Source organism: Danio rerio, chromosome 21, assembly GCF_052040795.2.
Source record: "Danio rerio strain M-AB ecotype USA chromosome 21, GRCz13ab, whole genome shotgun sequence".
NCBI lineage: Eukaryota > Metazoa > Chordata > Actinopteri > Cypriniformes > Danionidae > Danio > Danio rerio.
Window position 1 is genome coordinate 34,060,516 of NC_141041.1, and position 21,686 is coordinate 34,082,201.

Genomic DNA, 21,686 nt, shown 5'->3' on the forward strand with positions numbered 1-21,686 from the left:
TACGAAAATCAGGTTTAACACAACAAATCATGTACAGGGTTCAACGCTTAAGGATTTTTCTACTGGTCCAATCGGGCCAATGATTTAGATTTTTACTTGCCCTAGCAAAATTTTCACTGGCCCAACAAGAAAAAAAAAAGAGAGAAGTTAATAGCTATTTTAAGCCACATATTTTAAATAATGTGTCAAATAAAATGTCTGTGAATCTAGAATTTAAATATTTAAAAATGTTAATAAATGTATAATGAGCAAAATTAAGTGTTATGCAAACAAAAAGAGCAGAATGATAATTTGCAGGTATTTTATTGCCATTCGAAATTATTAAAAGAGCATTATTAAAAGGTGGACAGCTTGTCATACTGATGGCAAATTGTGCAAAACATCACTTCATTTTTTTCCGTCGTGTTAAACCAACATAAATGTCTGCTTCCAAGGCTAAGAAACAAACACCACCTTTTAGCCTTGTAATTTGATGTTGCCGTCACTTTACTGTACTGGTTGTTTTCAGGTTACGGCAAAAAAAAAAAAAAATAGCATGTTTAACACATCTGATCAGATAAGAGAAACCAAAAAGCAATACGGTGTTTACAAAATCACAGAGAATGTAGCATTTAAAGGCTTAAAAGCACAAACTTAAAAAGCATGCAAGTGACAAATAGTCACAGGCAAATGAAATTTTGGTGACAAGGCAGCACTGCCCCGATTGGGTTAGTAATGATCCTGTCTACTGTCCCAAGCATCTCTCGTGCTGGCCCCGGAGCCATCAGGCAGTCCATATTGTTGAGCCTTGTAATATATCTTACTCAGAGGTGGAAAGAGTACTGAAAAATCATACTCAAGTAAAAGTACTATTACTTGCCTAAATATGTGGTGCACGTAGAGTAAAAGTATGTTGTAAATATTACTCAAAGCATGAGTAAAAAGTAGACCTTTCAAAAGTACTCAAGAGTAGTGAGTATTATGCTGTGAAAGCTGATGCGTTTACATTTCGTTTGTGGATGTATGTAAATGTAACTTTCTGTAGTGCAATTTAATTCAGTTATTGCCTAGCAGACACATAATGCCATAAGACGTTAATATTGAGTTAGATTTAGGTTGTTATGTAAGGGACATAAATTCAATGTCTAGCCAGTATCTAATTACGATCTTACTTTGATGTCTATTAACGACGAAAAATGATGTTGATATTTGGTTGATTTTAGGTTGTGTTGGAAGTGACCAAAATCCAATGTCAAGCCAACTTCTTAAACCAACATCATATTGACGTCAAATACTGACATTTATTCATCAGGAATGACAACCAAAATCCAACATCTGATAGACGTCATAGTGGTAACATCCACACAACATCAAGCTGTAACATCATTAGATGTTGATATTTGGTTGATTTTAGGTTGGATGTTGGATATTGACGTCGACCTGATGTTGCGTTCTGACGTCAACCTGATTTTCATTTTCAAACAAAATGCAACGTCCCCACGATGTTGGGGTATAAAGTCAATCTGACTTCATGTTGACATCCTGTGCCTGCTGAGTGTTTAATGCCACTTTGGTCATCAACATTCCTTATCTTCTCATCAGTGACATGCATCTAAACAGTCTCTGGATCAATGCAAGTAAAGATTTTATATATTTTTATCTTTGATTTTATCTTTTCGGACTTTTTTGATGATTCCAAACTGTTTGCTGCAATTATAAATCACCCATGTCTTGTAGTAGTTCATTATGATGTGATTTACCTTCTATGTGCATAGGAATCACAAAAAATAAAGTTTAAAGGTTGAAGGAAAGTAGTGGACTAAAAGTACAGATACACCACTTAAAATGTACTCAAGGGAAAGTAAAAGTACACATCTTTAAAACTACTTAGTAAATTACAATTCCTGAGAAAAAATACTTAATTACAGTAATTCAAGTAGTTGTAATTAGTTACTTTACACCTCTGATCTTGCTAGAAAGCTTTGAAGCACGCGCTATGTTAGTTTGAGGATAGGCTTTTTAAACATGTTTTCAAGGTTGATAAATACCAATGCATTTTATTTATTTGCTTGAAAATTATATGAGTCTTAAGTTTAAATCTTCCTGTGTCATGAACTAGAAATTGATATTTTTTGTATTGCATGAAATACTTATAATAATACATATGAGCAATTCCAGCGTAATGGATGTGACAATTGCAGTAAAAACTCAAAACATCAATTCACAAGAAAGTATATGTTAACATTATATTGATACTTTTGTTTATATTTTCCAAAACATCTGACCACAGAGTTATGAGATCAGAAATATTAATCTGTAAACATGTTTTATACTTTAAATGAGGGAAATAAACACGTTATAGATGTGACAAAAAAAAAGTCTGCAGGTTTACAGTATACAACATTGTGGAAATTCTGTGAATTAACCTGCACAAGCCAAAAGTATATCAAAATGCTATTGCAAACTGCTAATCAAAAGATTAAGAGTTGGCTCACTATAAACAAAAATTCTTTGGAATATTTATGAGAAAAAAGGGTTGTTATGGATGTGACATCTCTCCGTTATGGATGTAACAGATGTGAAATTGCCACTTGTGTGACTTTAATAAATCAAATAGAAAAGTTAGACAACATTGACAGACACATTTTTGAGTATTTCTAAAGTACTTTAAAATACTTGCTCACACAAATAACCCAGAAATGGTTTCTGTATTTTGGTAAAAACTTTTTTTTCATGGCAAGGTTGACATGTGCATGGAATTGCTCATATTATAACAAATTAATTAGTAGTTGTAAGTTTATTGAACAGGGACATTGCAGTATAATATTGCTACAATATAATTAGGCAGGCATAGTCCCTGGTGAATAGTGAGGACTGATGTTTACAATAGTTTAGCCAGAGCTGCTTAGATGCCTGTTTAGATTTTTTTTTTCTCCTGGGTGGACAATTCCTGTCTAGCATTTATTATTCAACATTCAATAGTGCATTATTGAAATACAATTGCTTGGTAACATTAGTTAATGCACTACGAATTAACAGGAACTAAAAGCTTTATTTAACAGTAACTATTAGAATCTTATTGTGGGGGTGGCATGGTGGCTCAGTGGTTAGCATTGGCTCCTCACAGCAAGAAGGTCGCTGGTTCGAGTCCCGGCAGGGCCACTTGGCATTTCTGTGTGGAGTTTGCATGTTCTCCCTGTGTTCGTGTAGGTTTCCTCCAGGTGCTTTGGTTTCCCCCACAGTCCAAAGACATGTGCTATAGGTGAATTGAATAAACTAAATTGGCCAGAGTGTATAAGCGTGTGTGAATAATTGTATGGGTGTTTCCCAGAAGTGGGTTGTGGCTGGTTGGACATCCGCTGCGTAAAACATATGCTGGAATAGGTGGTGTTTCATTCTGCTGTGGCAACCCTTAATAAATAATGACTTAAGCTGAAGGAAAATGAATGAATCTCATTCCCACCGACACTATCAGTAGTTCTATCTCCTTTTGCACAATACTATCCGAATGTTAAAAATTGTTTGATCAAAATAGCTTTGTTGTTTTTATTAAATCGAATATGTTTAATGGTGAATAAGTATTACATGAATTTACTCGTTCTCCACGAAATATTAAGCTGCACATTTTCATCCCTCATCATTTTTGGTCACCAAATAAGCACTGTTTATCAATAATTTATGCTTTGCCAACATAGCCAACAGATAATGTAAAACACAATAAATTGTAAAATTAAAATATTTCTAATTTACTGTTTTAACAAAAAATAAATCCAGCTTTGGTGGATGAACAAAAACAAAAAACGATCATAACTCCAAATCCTTGAAAACTACTGTGTGTTGTTTCAACTGGAAAACTGCCAAAATGGCAACTTCATGCAGTGTCACAAGACCACAATCAAAAATGCATGTTTATATGTGTCACGGTTTTGCAATCAAAAAAATTGGGTTATAATAGAAGGGGCAAAAACAGCCACCAACAGCAAATTAGGCAGAAAAGAAAATGAAAATCAATCAAAAACAATGCATCAATGCTGTTTCACATGTCCAAGAAAAAAACAATTACTTTTACATTATCTTTTACGTTATCCATACATTACTTTTTAATATTGACAATACGTCATATTATGTTTTATTTCACCAAATTAGTGACATCTTTTGTGAATTTGCCAATTAAAGAGTAAAAATCCTGTCATTTTCTAAACAATTTAGTAGTTTTGATTGGGATTAAGGTTGATTAACAGATTTAGGCATAAAAAATTGGGGGGAAAATCATTAATCTCAGGCATTTTTACAGTTTAATTTAGTGGATTTTTTCACCCCAAACATAAAAAAAGGGTAGTAAATTTGTTTTTTTGTTTTTATATTCAAAGCAATTTCTCAAAATATGTGTCAAAATCAGATTTGTCATCAAAAATCATCCTGCTAGCTGAAACACAGAAAACCTTATGGCTAATGTAATACTCAAAATCACCCCAGAGTGGATGAAAACAACAGTACATAAGGATTAAGGGAAGTGTTTGCAACCGATTTATATTGGTTGAATTTAAACAAACAAGTTAAGGTGAAGATTACTAAATTTAATTGTTTTCATTCGGCCCATTTAAATTGCTTGCAAATTGTTTTAGTAAATCCAATGAAACATTTTTGTTTGAGTGTTGAAATTGAGTTATAAATTGAATAAACAAAAAATTGGGTTTGGCCATATTTTCCCCCAACTTTGGCTTGCAAAAACCCAGCATTTTTAGATAGTAGAAGCGTCTCTGCACTTTTGCTCCTTGTTCAAACTACTTATTTAAAATGACACCACACAATTCTTATGGTTTTTTGGGGAACAACTAAATAGTTTTTTGTTCAATCCACTTAAATTTGTAAAAACGTTAAAGTTAACTTAATCGATTTGTGTTAGGACAGCATAAAGGAATTATGTGGAACCCAAATTTTTTTACAATGTGGTTCTGGACATCTGAACCTCTGTCTCTGTTGTTGACAGCACCATTAGCATCGGCTGTCAGGAGTCAGTGGGTGCAGGCTTTACCTGCCTCACGTGGCCACGCCCCACACTTATTGCTCAACAGAATACCATGAAATCAGTAAATCTCCTGCTACACCTGCTTTATCACCAGCACCTGCTGAAATAGAAACTGTCCCAGAATGAGAGAGAAAGAGAAAGACGGGCCACACAAGAACTCAAGTACCAGTAGTTCAGAAAGTGGGATGAGTTGATTGGTAAGAGTGATATAAGAGCTAAAGCGGTTATAGCTGGCAGGGTGAAGCGGGGTGAAGTGGGTGAGAGGTGAGGGGGTGTCGCGGGTGGCGCGTGCTGCTGGAGCAGAGGGGACGGCAGGCAGCAGGTGCAATGTTGACACCCTAAACATGTCCTAGGACAGTGCCAAGCCCTGGAAGAAAAAAAAAGACATTATGGCTACGATACTGAGAAAAGGAGATGAGCCGGGACCTGCATCATCCAGCATTTCCATCTCAAACAGCCAGCTTGGTACGTTGAACATGTCAACAGTGAAATGATAGAACGAAAAAGAAAAAAAAAAGAGGAAAATGTGTAGAGATATGGGTGCGAGATAAAGATAAACACGAAAATGATAGACAAAGGGTGTGGAGGAGCACCAACTGTAGATTGTAGATTGTTCATGTTTAGGGCCAATGTCAGTGTGTCTGTTTGTTTCTGTGCTTTGAAATAACTTTGCATCGAAGCAAATTAAGCTATAAACCTAAATATAAAACCCTGGACTCACAAGCTCTTTATTCAATTTTGCCTCAATTTCTGTTTCACAGAAAGAAGATTTTTCCCCAGTTATTTCTAAACATAATAGTTTTAATAACTCATTTCTAATAACTGATTTATTTTATCTTTGCCATGATGACAGTACATCATATTTCACTAGATATGTTTCATGATACTAGCATTCAGGTTAAAATTATATTTAAAGTCTTAATTAAGCAGGTTAGGGTTATTAGGAAAGTCATTGTATAATGATAGTTTGTTCTGTAGATAATCAAAAAAATTTTTGCTTAAGGGGCAAATAATATTGACCTTAATTTTTTTATTAAAAACTTTTGTTTAGCCAAAATAAAACAAATAAGACTTTCTCCAGAAAAAAAATATTATAGAAAATACTGTGAAAATTTCCTTGCTCTGTTAAACATCATTTGGGAAATATATAAAAAAAGAATACAATAATAGAAATTATTGTGCTACAACCTGAATCTCTGATAGTCTGTGTGGATTTCTACTTACTTTATTTAGTTTATTACTATGTGTGTGTGGATGTATACGTACACGTATGTGTATGTACAGTTAAAGTTAGACTTATTAAACCGCCTGAATTATTAGCCCCCCTGTTTATGTTTTTTGCAAATTTCTGTTTAATGGAAAGAAGATTTTTTTCAACACATTTCTAAACATAATCGTTTTAATAACTCATTTCTAATTTTATCTTTCCCATGATGACAGTAAATAATATTTTAGACATTTCCATTCAGCTTAAAGTGACATTTAAAGGCTTAACTAGTCGTTTGTAGTTACCATATACTATATAGTTACTATAGTAGCTTATTATAGTATTAGATTGCGACCACTGGGATAACTACATTATATTAAATACAAAGCAATAGCGTCAGAAGCAGCAGATTGATTTTATAACACCAGGTTAAACTTTCTGGCCCAATTACAGCTCTGACATACATTAAAAAAATTAAACAAAGGTTTGTGTTAATGGTATTGTTTGCATGCAAGGTTTCTGTATTTATTACCACCTCAGAGTATTTTGGGGGTCGCGAGTCACTGGCATTGTCATTTTGGGGGTCGCTGGCTGAAACGTTTGGGAACCCCTGCTGTAGACTATAAAAAATATGTAACTTAAAGGGGCTAATACATTTAAAATATTAAAAACTGCTTTTATTCTAGTCGAAATAAAACAAATAAGACTTTCGCCTGAAAAAAAATATTATCAGACATACTGTGAAAATTTCCTTGCTCTGTTAAATATCATTTGGGAAATATTTAAAAAAGAAAAAAAAATCAAAAGGGGGTTTAATAATTCTGATTTCAACTGTATTTAGGTATGTATGGTTATGTTTATGTATGGGTAGGTATATATACATACGTACATACATACATACATGTATGTGTATAATTTTCTAAAATATTATAGAATGTACATAAACCCTGTATTTATCATGAAGCTGAAGTCTAATATATATTTATGAGTGTAATTTAATGCAGTGTGCGGCATACGGTCTGAGGACTGACAGGCTGACCTCCCTTATTTTCAATCTCCATGGTCAGGGCCACTGTGCTGCAGCACAGTTTCAGAGTGTTGGCTATCGTTTTATAGTCTAGGCCATCTTTATGTAAGGCAACAATTTGTTTTTCAGGTCTTCTGAGAGTTGTTTGCCATGAGGTGCAATGTTGAACTTTCAGTGGCCTGGTTGAGAGAGTGGAAGAGCTTTTATACCAAATTTAACTCACCTACTATCTGTGGATACCCGAGACAGTGTAACACTTATGAGTTACATGACACAGGGGAAGAAAAGTGACTAATTGTGCTCAATTTTGACATTTTCACTTAGGGGTGTACTCACTTTTGTTGCCAGGGGTTCAGCTATTATTGGCTGTATTTGTAGTTATTTTGAGAGGACAATAAATGAACACTGCTATAAACACTTTAAACACAAAGCAGTGTTGTCCTATGAAAAGTTATAAATAAATATTTGCAGAAATAAGAGAAGTGTACTCACTTTTGTGACATACTGTGTGTATATATATATATAATAACACATCAATAGTTATCCGGTGACACAGAGTTAGCCCTCTTTATCACACCGAAAAAGCAATGCGTGGGGCATGACATCACTTTGTCGCAGAGACACTAAATGCAAAGTAGAATACAAAAGCAGCTTGAAGCAGAAAACGCAAGTATGACTGCAGTCTGTAGGTCAACATTGCCACAGCAAACTCTAAGATATGTAAACTTGGGGATTGCCTGCCGGTATTAAAAGTTGAAGAGCTATTTGTTTTAATATTAACGTAGAATAACCATATTCCGTACACAACAATTTTCTGTACAGATTACCTTTTACTGCTAATCTCAGAATAAATACTTACGGTTTGTAGGCAAACTATATATCTGTGTATTCTTTACTTCTCACTCTTTCAACCCCAAGCACAACAGAGACCTTCCTACTATATGTTTCCGAGAAAATTCAGTAAGTTTGCTGCGTCCAACAATTGTGCTTGAAAATAGAAAGTCGTGTACGGAACACCGTTAACACCTATCATCGTCCATACACATGCGAAATCGGTACAGTTGCACTAAAGTCGAAAAGTGAAGAATTGATGTTATTAATTACTTGATTGTTCAAGCTTCCTTACAGAAGTGCTCTGTTTGTTAACAGATTTGTTGAATGTTAAAATTAGGTGAATTAAATAAAAAATAAGGAATCCTGGATCTGTTTCTTCGCTCTTCTTTATTCTTTTTTATGTATTATCGAAGTATCGGATCGGGTTTCCGTCTCGGTACTCAAAATTCAATGACTCGACTTGAGGGCAAAAAAACTGATCTTGACATCCCTTTTAAATGCCACAGACAAAAGATGCAAATAAACAATCAATGAAAGAATTAGCAGCAATGAAATAATCAATGTATTATAATAATAATAAAAATAACACTAAACTATTTTAACCTTTAAGCTAAAAACGTTGAATTTATTGTACTCAAATGTTTATGTATGTTCGAAATTCTTATAGTCAGACCCTAAAAGCACATGCAAATAATAAACTTTCAGTCTAACGCTAAATTTATTAGTTTACATTTATTTACTTATATTACATATTCATACCTATCTGATTGTCAAACTGTGCATTTTGACTGGTGCCATCTTGTGTGTAAATAATTTGCAGGTTTGTGCAGTGTTTCTCAACCACGCTCCTGGAGGACCAGCAGCTCTGCACATTTTCCATGTTTTTTTAACCAAACACACCTAATACAGATCATCAGATCATCAGCAGTAACATCAAAAACATGCAGTGTTGGTGGTCCTCCAAGAACATGGTGGAGAAACACTGGGCTAGTGTATACTCCATCAGCTGGTTTAGTTTCTGTCAGCTTTGTGTTTTTGACTGTTTGGCACCATCTCGTGTCTGACAAATGTGCAGGTTAGTGTATACTCCATCAGGTTAAAGTTTGAAATGACTCCACAATGTATTTATCTGTAATGTCTGTCAACTGTAATCCCTGTGGTATGACTATTGCAGACTCGCACATTGCGATATCGATGCTGAAACAATATATTGTGCAGCCCTATTTTTAGTGCAGCAATACTAGTGTTTTGTAGTTATAAGGTCATTGCTAACTGTGGAGCCCTTTAAGGTTGCACGTTCTTGTCATTATGATTCATTAGCTACAACAACCACGACAATCTCTTGAAAAGAATGACTCACAAAGTTAAATTTTGAAGTACTTTGGATAGTTACCTGATAAGACTGGGGGAAAAAACAATAGATGAAAAAGCCAAAATAGCAACAGGAAACATTGAAACAATGTTCACCCACTTCATATAACCTGATTGTGTTTGAAAAGTGCAGTTTCTGTAACAAATTTCATTTGGTATAATTTGTATCTTTATTTTAATGTATTTTTTGTTGGTCAGTTATCTACAAAATAAAAAAATTCATAAATTATATTCGTTCTATAACATAATAAAACATATAAAATATAGTATTTCTGGCCATTTTATTTATAATTTGAGTTATGAATTACAGTATCGCAATACTACTTGGTATCATAATAATTCAGCTGCTATAGTATTGTAACATGGATTAATGGTATCGCGACAACCATAGTCGATAGCGCTGTCACCTTACAACAAGAAGGTCTCTGGTTCAAGCTCCATCTGGGCCAGTTGGCATTTCTGTGGGGAGTTTGCATGTTCTCCCAGTATTCACGTGGGTTTCTTCCAGGTGCTCTGGTTCCCTCCCACAAGCCCAAAAACATGTGATATGGGTGAATTGGGTGGGTTAAATAGTCCGTAGTGTATGTGTGTGAATAAGTGTGTGAGGATGTTTCCCAGTGATGGGTTGCAGCTGGAAGGGCATTCGCTGTGTAAAACATATGCTGGATAAGTTGGTGGTTTATTCTGCTGTGGCAACCCCAGATTAATAAAGGGACTAAGCTGAAAAGAAAATAAATAGATGAAATTGTCCATAGTGTATGTGTGTATGTCCTAGTCCTCCAAGTTGGGGGTAAGCATAGGGCTAACAACCCACCTTGTAAAAATTAGATGCTACGAAAGACCAACATGGTACGATTAAATGTAGGGTTGGGCGATATTGAACAATTTGGCATCGTACAATGTCTAATGTAAAAAATCATGATGGACGATGGCATCATTTATGAATAATTAATTAATTTATAAGAAATTAATTATTTGTAGCCTGTCGTTTCAACTACCTGACCCGCAAGGTCTTTGTTTTACCCATAACCAAATCATAAATAAATAAAGATAAGTTACACGCAAATTACCATTTGTCAATCACTTTTACTGCTGGACTTTGGCATGAATAGGCAGAATGATCTGTGTCGTTAAACTTGGTGTCGGCAAACTTGGTTGGTAAAAAAGGAACCAACCAACAGCAACCAACCAACAGTATCTGAGGTTTTTGCGAAAGTTACTAATTACTACAAGTGTGAAAGTAAAAGATTGAAGCTGTGACACATTCCCTTATAGATGCAAAAGACAGAAGAGTCGTTAGATAGAGACATGATTAATTAAATATCAAGTTTAACAACTATAGTGAGACGTGATCCAGCGGTACATCCTTGATAAACTGTCCGACGTGCCCTGCTCTCTGGGGTTTCGGCTCAAAGCACCTGCTGACTGCCTGGAGCTCAGAGGAGCGCATGACTGTGTATGTATGTGTGTGTGTGTGTGTGGACGGTATAGTGCGGAGGGCTGTTCAGAAATACTAGATAAAATGCCAGTGTGGATGTGGATCGTTTTCATTCTAAAAGGTCATTTTAAAACAAAGACGTATTAGTGTAAACAGGGCCTAAGTATTTTTTTGCGAATGGGTTTACGATGAGGGCAGTCTTGAGGATTGCCATGCTGGCTCAGCATCATGATGTCTATTGGCCATTGGCGATGGACAATGTCATTATTTATCGACCCAACCCTAATTAAATATCAGCTTCAATATAAACGCCCCTGGGATGGGAGTAAGTAAAGGTTTGGAACAAGCGAAGTTGTTTTCGGTTTTCAGTTTTGAGCGAACAATCCCTTTAAGTGGGATCTCCAAATCAAAATTCCCAGCATCTCTGCTTAGTTCTGGAAGTTATTGACTTGTAAATTGTATTATTCACCAAATAAATTTTGCAAATATGCTTACAGAGAAATACAGTCCATTTGTGTCAATGGTACAAACACTGTGGGATGAGTTTTTTACTACAACATATAAAATGTAACATAGATAAACATAGACTGACACTGAAACAAATGTGAGTCAATTTATCTAAATATTTGAGGGCTTATTGCCGGTGCAAAAAAGCACATTGTGAGCATGAATTGCATTTGAGTTGCTAAATTATGCTACCAGTTATACCAGTTTGGGCTGTTTTTTTATTTTTATTTTATTTTTATTAATTGTTTTGTTTTTAAAATAAGTACTTCTAATCTAAAGTCTAAATAATTTTCTGCTTTCAATTGATCAACTCATTCATTTTGTCCAGCATGTGAAAATTACAACTATATCCACATATAACCTGATCTGAGGTAACATTTTTTTCCGTAGCACTGACATCGAGTTCTGTCATTGAGAGTTTTGTGTTGAACTTTAACACTTTTAGTACAGACAGCATAGCGATGCTTACCAGAGCAAAAACCCCTAACTAGTGCTAGTGCAGTTAAACAGCAGCACACTCCGAAAATTAATTGCTGAATTTTATTTCCAGTTCCTTCAGTTTGTTTATCCTCCAGCACCCATATTAAGCACTGAGCACACTTTGAAGTGTGTACACTAAAACATAGCTGAACTTTAAGCCTTGTTTGGTAAACTCATGGCACTGGCTGTATCCCCATCCCCCTGAACACAGGTGACTCATGTTAGACTCTGTCCCATTGTTGGCAGTAAACAGGCGAACACGTGGCCCCTTTTCCATGGCCTTATCACATCTGCTCTTTACGCGTTAATGCAGAGTTTCAGTGACTCTTGACTTATCATCCATTTTAAGCAATTCAGCTTGTGTCAGGTTACTCAGATTCATGATAACAAGTGCATCGATTAGAATCTCCAGCATCAAAACCACACATTATCTACAAATCCAAACAGAAATCCTCTTCATATTTCACGACTACTGCGAAATAAGTCGTTCTTCCAGCACAAATGTTCGCCTACAGTAGTACAGTTACTCCTTTGTTCTGGTGTAATATCAGTCCTGGTCCCTTAGGATTCAAGAAAAACTTGTATAATCCAATATCCCTGAGCAAAACAACCTTGTCAATGTCGTCCATATATTTGTCATGCAAGTGGTAACTCAAATGGAGTGTCAAGCATCAACCATCCCGCTTTCTGCTTTTGTCCAACTGAGGGACTGAAACCCCTCTCTTGTGCTTTTATACAAGATTTGGGAGTAATATGTGCCAAAATACAACAAACATCATGGGAGTACGAGCATTTCGGTATTAAATATTTAAGATGTCAACACCACACTGGGCCTTGTGAAATGAAGAAGACTGTTGATCAGTTTCAACACCTAACAGACTGTGTTGCCTCAGCAAACAAAGAGGCCCTACTGTACTTATGGCCATATTATGTTTCATTTAAGAGTTTAAAATAAATATGTGATAATAGCGTGGGGTGTTTAGCCTGTTTTTATATAATTAAAGTCCGTGAGGAGTAGGCTATGGAAAGTTTGGTCGCCCGGTTTTGGTAACCGCTAACGTTATGACCGTTTCTGGAAAGTCAATACTGCCACCGTGTGGAGAAATATACTGAGTTCTTATATGAGCAAAACAATGATTATTATACATTATTACCATGATTTTTTCATCAATCATGGCGCTATAGTTTACAATTATCAAAGGTAACAATAAAACTTAAGCTTACCTTTTGATGTTTGACTCTTAGCAAGCACGTGCACACATAGGCCCCCCTGACTTTTAGCTTCCGCCACAAAACGTTAGTGATATTGTCGAACTCTCGATATACAAACATTTTCTGTTGAAATCCACTTAAATTGATTGTAACAGTTTCTATGCCAAACCATCAAGCGCCTGTTGCTAACAAGAAAATCATTTGAAGACAAATTAAAAGTCTCTATTAAAGGAGGGCCAAAATACTATAGCTATGGTTATTTTTTATTGTTAGTCAACGTTTAATAACTTTAATAATATTTAGTATTACTTATCATTTTTTAAAATAAGTATAGATCACCTATTTGTACTTTTTACATTAAAACACTTGCAGTTACATACACCATACTATAGCAATATTACATTATTATATTACATAATTTAATCAAATTGGTATTATTTGTTTTTTTTTTGTTTTGAAAATTCTTTAGTAGACCCTTTTAGATCAGTTTAATATTTTTATAAAACAGAAAAGTCAACGTTTTATTTTTCTTTGATCATCCAAAAGAACAATTTTTGATTTTGAAAATCACATGTACCACACCAGTAAAATGTACATACAGTTGAAGTCAGAATTATTAGCCCCCTGTTTATTATTTATTTCTGTTTCATGGAAAGATTTTCTTCAACACAATTCTAAAATAATAATTTTAATAACTAATTTCCAATAACTGATTAATTTTTTTCTTGGCCATGATGACAGTACATTTTTGACTAGATATTTCTCAAGACACTTCTATACAGCTTCAAGTGACATTTAAAGGCTTAACTAGGTTAATTAGATTAACTAGGCAGGTTAGGGTAATTATAGGCGAGTCATTGTATAAAGATGGTTTGTTCCCAAATTAAGTTTAACAGAGCAAGTACATTTTCACAGTAAAAAAATTATTAGCCCCTTTAAGCTATATTTATTTTCCAAAGTCTACAGAGAAAACCATCATTATACAATAACTTGTCTAATTACCCTAACCTGCCTTGTTAACCTAATTAACCTAGTTAAGCCTTTAAATGTCACTTTAAGCTGTACAGAAGTGTTTTGAAAAATATCTAGTAAAATATTATTTACTGTTATCATGGCAAAGATAAAATAAATCAGTTTTTAGAGATGAGTTATTAAAATTATTATGTTTAGAAATGTGTAGAGAAAAATCTGCTCTCCATTTTGGGAAAATTGGGGAAAACAATAAAAAGGGGCTATTAATTATAACTTCAACTGTATCTAACACAAACACACTGCATACACTCTGTATGAATATAAAATATATTTATATGTTTTTAATGCAATTTTATGTGGGGGAAAAAGGGACTTCAAGTCTCTTTATACAGAGAGAGAGAGAGATGTCTTGGTATGTGGTAAATACAGACCACAGCTGAACTCTTAGGATGATCTCCTAGTGGCAGTCTCCAAAATTAAACCAAGAATAGACTTGTGCTAAAAACATTGTCCACCAGTCTCTTTAGAGGAGGTTAATAATAAATTAAAATAAAATGACATGGTTATTACTGTTTTTGTGTTGTCAATATCCTGGTGTTTATATACAGGGTTCATACGCATATTTACTACAAAAATTCCATGACTTTTCCAGGAATTTCAAGTCAATTTTCATGACCTAATGTTTCATTTAATGTTTACATATATGTGGCAAATCATAAAAAAACGTTTAAATTGATTACAGTATATAATAAAACATTTAATAGTATCCATTCATTTTGTACCCATGTAAAATAGATGATGTTTTAGTAAAAACTAACCTCCATTCTAACCTCAATTATTTGTCAAACTAAATTTAGATAATCTTTATGGTTTGTTAAAATAGTAGTAGTGGGTAAAACTACTTGGATTATAAAGCCGTGATCTCACTACACTTTTCGCTCTATAGACTTCCATTCATAGGCATGCAAATGCGGCAGACCAGAAACAAGAACGCGTCTCGCATTTTACTGCATACAAAAGTTCAAGCTTGGAGAATTCTTACTTGCCAAATCACATCAGGTTATTGCGTGAGACCAATAGAAGATCATTCAAAATAAGAAGTTTAAAATATGGAGTAATCGCTTACTTTTATTAATGTCTAATCATATTTTGAACCCTGCCGCTTTTCACAGCATCACACGACGGAATTTTGCAAGCACAAGCTCTAGTGTGACCGCAGCTCAAGTCGCTTTGGACAAAAATATCTGCTCAATGTAAATGTGATTTCCATGACTTTTCCAAAACTTTGTGGGTTTTTCTGTTTTTCCAAAACTTTTCCAGGCCTGAAAAATGCCATGTCAAAACTCCATGACTTTTCCAGGTTATCCATGAGCGTATGAACCCTGTATATAGGCCTTTTGTGTATGGGGTGTTGATATATTTATATTTTACACTTGTAAGGAATTTGGGGGTGAGGAGTGACTGGCATTGTTATTTTAGGGGGTGCGGACTGAAAAGTTTGGGAACCCCTGTACTATTTTGAATGACAAATGCAGCACTTTGGAATAAAAGTTTTGTATGATATCATGTAAAATAATAACATTAGTAATAAGAATGCAAAACTTGGTAGAAAAAACAATCAAAATGTTTATTTTGACAGCTTTTGGAGCTCTGAGATCAAAAATCAAATCAAGCAGTTATGAAAGAGAGAAATAAAAGCCACCAATACATCAATCATTAGAGATCACCAGCGTCAAATATTCAGTAAATCAACAAGCTGAACATTCACCGCACAGTGAAATGAACTAAAGCTTTCTTTACACAAGATCATTAACCGCCATCATACATTTGTTCCTCCTTCTTCAGATGAAAAAGTCCACAAAGACAAAAACCAGGGTGAGTCTTGTGCTGATAAACATCACTCCATCCTAATCTGATGTGATATATAAAGTCATTGTACTTTAAAAAAAAATACAAGTGAAGTGTGTTCAGATTGGTTTCGGCAGAGATGTGACCTCCTCCACACACTCATCATACGCTTCTTTATACTCATCATGGGGTTTGATCATTATGACGCACGTGGGACGCTTAGATCCGGCTGACGAGCCCAAATCCTGCACAAACACATGAGCATCTCTGAATATAGCTTTCACAAAGGTTCATTAGAGGTCTATTGTATACGCTTCTGATCAACTTACGACTTTGGACGGCACATAAGCATACGGCAGGCTTCTGTCTTCACACATGATTGGTAGGTGACAGTAGACGTCGATGGGAAGAGTGTCCCCAGCAAACACTACAATACTGAGAGGACAGAAAATAAGAAACATTAGGGGTTTTCAATATATTAGACGACAGAGAGCCACATCCCACAGGTCATTTCAAGAATAAAGATGCAATTTAGGCTATGATAAACAATATTTTAAACATGACAGAAATATCTCGTTTTTAAATGGTCACATTTTTTTCTGGCCTTCATATTAATATTTTTGGGGTATTTATTGACAAATGAATGACAACAATTCTAAATAGTTTATATAATATGTAATTGTTTATTGTAATACAATTAGTGCTGTCAATCGAGAAAAAAAACATTTAACTAATTAATCACAGTTTTTTTTTTTATTAATCGCGATTAATCACATTTAAAAGACTGAAACTTGTAATTTTGGCTATTCAAATGTAAAATTAATGTAAAGGCACGTCAAAAAACTATTTAAATTCAAAATATAATTAAATTCAAAATAAATTTATCAGAATTTTTGTTTAACTTGTAACACAGATTTCTTTATGTAAATAACCCACAATAAACCATCAAGATCCTGGCTTGACAGCCATATTTACAGAAATTAAAACAGGCATTTTAGTGCCATTTGAGTTTCAAAACAATCAATGCCAATAAAGAAAAAAAATATTTCCAAGTTGGATTTTAAGTGGACTGCAAAAAATGCCAAAATACAGGCATTGCAAATATGAAAATTAGAAAATAATAATAATAATAAAGTATTGAAAACAAACAATTGTGCTCATTGTAAAGTTGGATTGCTGTGAGTTGAGAACATTAATTATAAAGTAGAAACAATTTTGCTCAGTCCTCCTCTACATTTAGCCAGTTGCTAAGACAGCCCATTCTGTTGACATTATCGGTGGACAATGTGGACCTTTTATTTTGAATGATGTGAGCTGAGAATACAACGTCTCAGGAGGCACTTGCTCTTCACTTTGCGATCGTGTTGAGCACCTGCCCCTGTAAGAGTCTGTGCTCTGTGCACGGGATTGACACAGACACACACACAGACAGATACACACAGATCGCGCGCAATGACAGGGCAGCCGGAGTGACTCCCTTCAGTTTCAACAAGCATGACCGCGTTCATCAAATCTTCTTAAACTAAGCATTCTAAAGTATGGCTGTATTTCACAAGGATTCTGACACAACAATGCGAAGCATACGCTTTCGTTGCATTTAAGGAGGAAAACACGTCAAACACAATGAAACGCAGAGGGCTCATGCAGAAAGGCATTGGAATGCCCTGTCTTTGACACCTCGCGACTTCATCTTACACTTTTTGAGTACATTTACATGGACAGGTAGTAGGTAGTGCTGTCGCCTCACAGCAAGAAGGTCACTGGTTCGAGCCTCGGCTCAGTTGGCGTTTCTGTGTGGAGTTTGCATGTTCTCCCTGAGTCTGCGTGGGTTTCCTGCGGGTGCTCCGGTTTCCCCCACAGTCCAAAGACATGCAGTACAGGTGAATTGGGTAGACTAAATTGTCCGTAGTGTATGAGTGTGTGTTTGAATGTGTGTGTGGATGTTTCCCAGAGATGGGTTGCGGCTGGAAGGGCATCTGCTGCGTAAAAACTAGCTGGATAAGTTGGCGGTTTATTCCACTGTGGCGACCCCAGATTAACAAGGGACTAAACTGACAAGAAAATGATTTAATAAATACTCAGATTTGAATATGGTTAAGATAATACTCTTATTAAGAGTCGACCATGTAAGCAGCGATTTTTGATTACAATAAAGGACCACCGAGTCACGAAATGCAGAGGTTTTTCTTTCCATTCGCCATGCGGTATCAAATTCTATTAAAACAGAAGTTAAAAGTTAAAAATGACATTGTTTTATACTGAAACTTTCCTTCAAAAAGTGCTTCCTTGGTCTTCTTTTCTGTATTTCTTTGCATGTTAAACACTCGTCGACCACAACAGTAAATAAAAAAAAAAACCCTGCAACTTCGTAAATTTTTTTAACGCGTTAATTATTTTTAATTAATTGCATGCATTACACTCTAATTTTGACAGCACTAAATACAAACATTAAAAACACTTGTATTACATTTAAAATAATAAATAAATCTATTGTAACTTATATTTTAACAATTAAATGATTAAGTTCAATTCATAAAAAATATTTTTTTAATCCTGATAAAGCATACATAACGAAATCAGTTAAAGTCAGAATTATTCGCCTTGTTTAAGAATAGTTTAAGAATAGTGAATACCTGAAAACTATCATTTGCTTTAATCTTTATTATATTTTATTTATCTATGCATGAAATTAATTTGTTATATATTATTCAAGATTCACTCCTCTACAAAATCCCCCCCGGTCAATCCAAATAAACCTGTTAAATCATCTGGCAAAATTGTATTTACATGGCAATATATATCACAGAAATACAAAATATGGTAATGTCAGATTTTTTCAATATAGTGCAGCACTAATTCAAGTATACAGATATTTGTTAAACTACTTTCCATGATTCTTCCAAAACTTGGGTTTTTCTGTTTTTCCAAAACTTTTCCAGGCCTGGAAAATGCCATGTCGAAATTCCATGACTTTTCAGGGTTTCTATGACTGTATGAGTCCTGGTTTGTTCTGTAGACTATCGAAAAAATAAACAGCTTAAAGGGGCTTATAATTTTGTCCTTAAAATGGTGTTTAAAAAATTAAAAACTGCTTTTATCATAGCCGAAATAAAACAAATAAGACTTTCTCTAGAAGAAATAATATTATCAGACATACTGTGAATTTAGACAGGATTTAAAAAATGAAGAACAAATAAATAAATAAAAATCTAATATATAATATAAAGGGCGGCTAATAACTCTGACTTGATTTTCAGATTTCAGGCCTGCTTGATCTCAAGTCATAACTCATAATAACTTTTTGTCTGACTGAAGCCATATTGTGTCTGATCAGCAAACTTTGATCAATGACAAAAAAATCAAAACAATTTGAATGTTACCATACAAGTTTCATGTTAACACACTTACCCATTTTAATACATAAAACTTGAGAAAATTTTTCAAATATAAAAATTCACAAAGACGAAAGCTATTATTAAATTTCATAGTTGAAAATATTTTTAAATACATAATATAATTAAATTTATAAGTGCATATAATCTATATAAATGGTAACAATTCCTTAATTAAACGATATTACATTTTACAAACAAAATACTGAAGTAATTTCTTCATGCAGAAATGATTCATGTGTAGACTATATCATAACTGTTAAAAGAGGGAATTTAACTATAACTCGATGTTAAAACAGCTACTATAACATTGTTTATCAATATGTTGACCTTTTTGGATTCTCAGAAGCTATAGAAATGAAAACATGTCAAACAGAAAATACATTGGGACTAGGCATGGGATGACAACTGTTTTCAAGGTTTACCGCGGTTTGGAAAAAGTCCAGGTTTTAAAACATTCAAAATTTTCATCTATTTCATTCCTAAGGTATGTGTAAGATTTTTTATTTACGCTTTTTTAGGCCAACATCTTCAGCAGAGAAGATATCCAAATATGTCGTTTTAAATTGTAGAGAAATTTGTGTTTTTGAAGGCAGCAGAAGAACGTGGTTTTTTTTTTTAGACATTTAAAAGAAAATATTTTAGAGTTGTGATCACAAAACTGTGATATTTCTATCTAAGGCAGTGGTTCTCAAACGTTTTTCATCAAGTACCACCTCGGAAAAAAATTGTCTTTGCAAGTACCACCATAATGAGCAGTTTTGAAATACAGTAGCGTATTAGGTCTAGTAAAGCAGCTTAAGCTCTGTACAGTTTTAAAAAAGAAATAACTCCTGGTTTGTTAGCACCTAGAAATGTTGCCTAGACCTCATAAATATAGGCTTTATGTCATCATATTTGTATATAAATCATTTTTGATAATTTCTTTAAATATATGTAGCATGTACATATTACATATTTGATTCATCCGCGTACCACTAGAAGGAAGCCTGCGTACCACTAGTGGTACACGTACCACAGTTTGAGAACCACTGATCTAAGGTTATCATAGCTTCAGAATTCTAAACCACCCATGCCTAATTGGGACCATTGTTATTGTTTACGTCCCTCAAAATGGTCTAAAGGTTTAACAGATTCAAGGATATTTTTTAAATAATTTAAATAAAAATTTACTGCTGGTTTTCTAAAACTAATATAGCTTTCATATACTAAAACCATAAGTTATAGATATATTTACACTATAAAGGGATAAATCACAGGGGAAAAAAGTAATTACACACTTTTTATTCTCCCTCAAGTTTATTTCTTCTGTTGAACACAAAAGATATTTTGTAACAAGCTGAAAACATTGACTACCATGGTAAGAAAAACAAATGCAATGGAAGTCAAAATATATTTATTCAAACGAAAAAATTAAGTTAAACTGGTTTGGAACAAAATAAAAAGTGAGTAAATTATGAAGAAATAAAATAATTTTTGGTTGAACCATCCCTTTAAGATGATCATACTGCGTCCAAACTGAACCAAATACAACATCATGAGCTCAAATAGTTTTGTGAATGTTGTGCATTTCTTCGTGTTAAATTAAAAATTAGTATTATTCTTTGTCTAGTAGTGTAGTCACTTTGAAACTAGAATGAACTTTTTAAAAGGCTAATATGGGTTAAACCCTGGACTGATCAACCAATGGCCTTAACAAATACCTGAAAAAACCTTAATCTTACCCAGTCTCTCCTTTGTTGATAAACTTCTGTACTTCTTTGACTCCTCGTCGGATCTGTTTAACTTTAGCCGCTAAGAAAATATAAATATAATAATGAATAACACTCATAACCAATGAACAAATGACTGCAACCACGTGTCTGCAACATACTAAACCTACAGACAGCGATATTTAGTATATTTTCATTCACACTCGCAGGCAATAACGTTACTCTTTATGAATGTTAAAAACAAGTTCTGAACACGTGTTTACCTTTCTTGACGCATTTGTAGAGCTTTTTGCTAAGTTTTCGCGATGCTAGCGGGTTTGCGATTGGGTTAATATTAGCTATCAACTCTTGATATGATTTTTCCGTCCCTCCGGTTTCCTCTTCCCCGGCTTTCTCCTTCTTTACCTTTGTCATCTTTCGTTAAAATGTACACAAATATACTTTAGCGATTAACTTAAGGCTGATAGTGTTGCAGGCACAGGATGCAAGGCACAACACACGTGTGATGACTATAAACGTATTTCCGGTGCTTTTCGAACACTGCAGTATTTCCTCCATAGAGTCGAATAATACATAGATGCCGCTCTCGACGGTGAAGTCTAGATACAGCTGCGGATCATTTTTGTATAACAATATTTTATTATTAATATAATATTTTTAATATATTGTATAACACTG

The 21,686-nt window shown here is 34.3% G+C and overlaps 2 protein-coding genes across 2 annotated transcripts in view; both read right to left on the bottom strand.

Annotated features, from left to right (window-relative positions):
• Positions 1 to 21,686, bottom strand: part of timd4 (T cell immunoglobulin and mucin domain containing 4) — a 1,098,921-nt gene that overhangs the window by 1,026,508 nt on the left and 50,727 nt on the right. The window lies entirely within an intron of this gene.
• On the bottom strand, positions 15,659 to 21,555 carry nhp2 (NHP2 ribonucleoprotein homolog (yeast)). Its single transcript, NM_212597.2, is given in 4 exon segments — positions 15,659 to 16,149; positions 16,234 to 16,339; positions 21,021 to 21,090; positions 21,272 to 21,555. Coding segments are annotated over 4 exon segments (453 nt in total). The 5' UTR covers positions 21,423 to 21,555; the 3' UTR covers positions 15,659 to 16,023.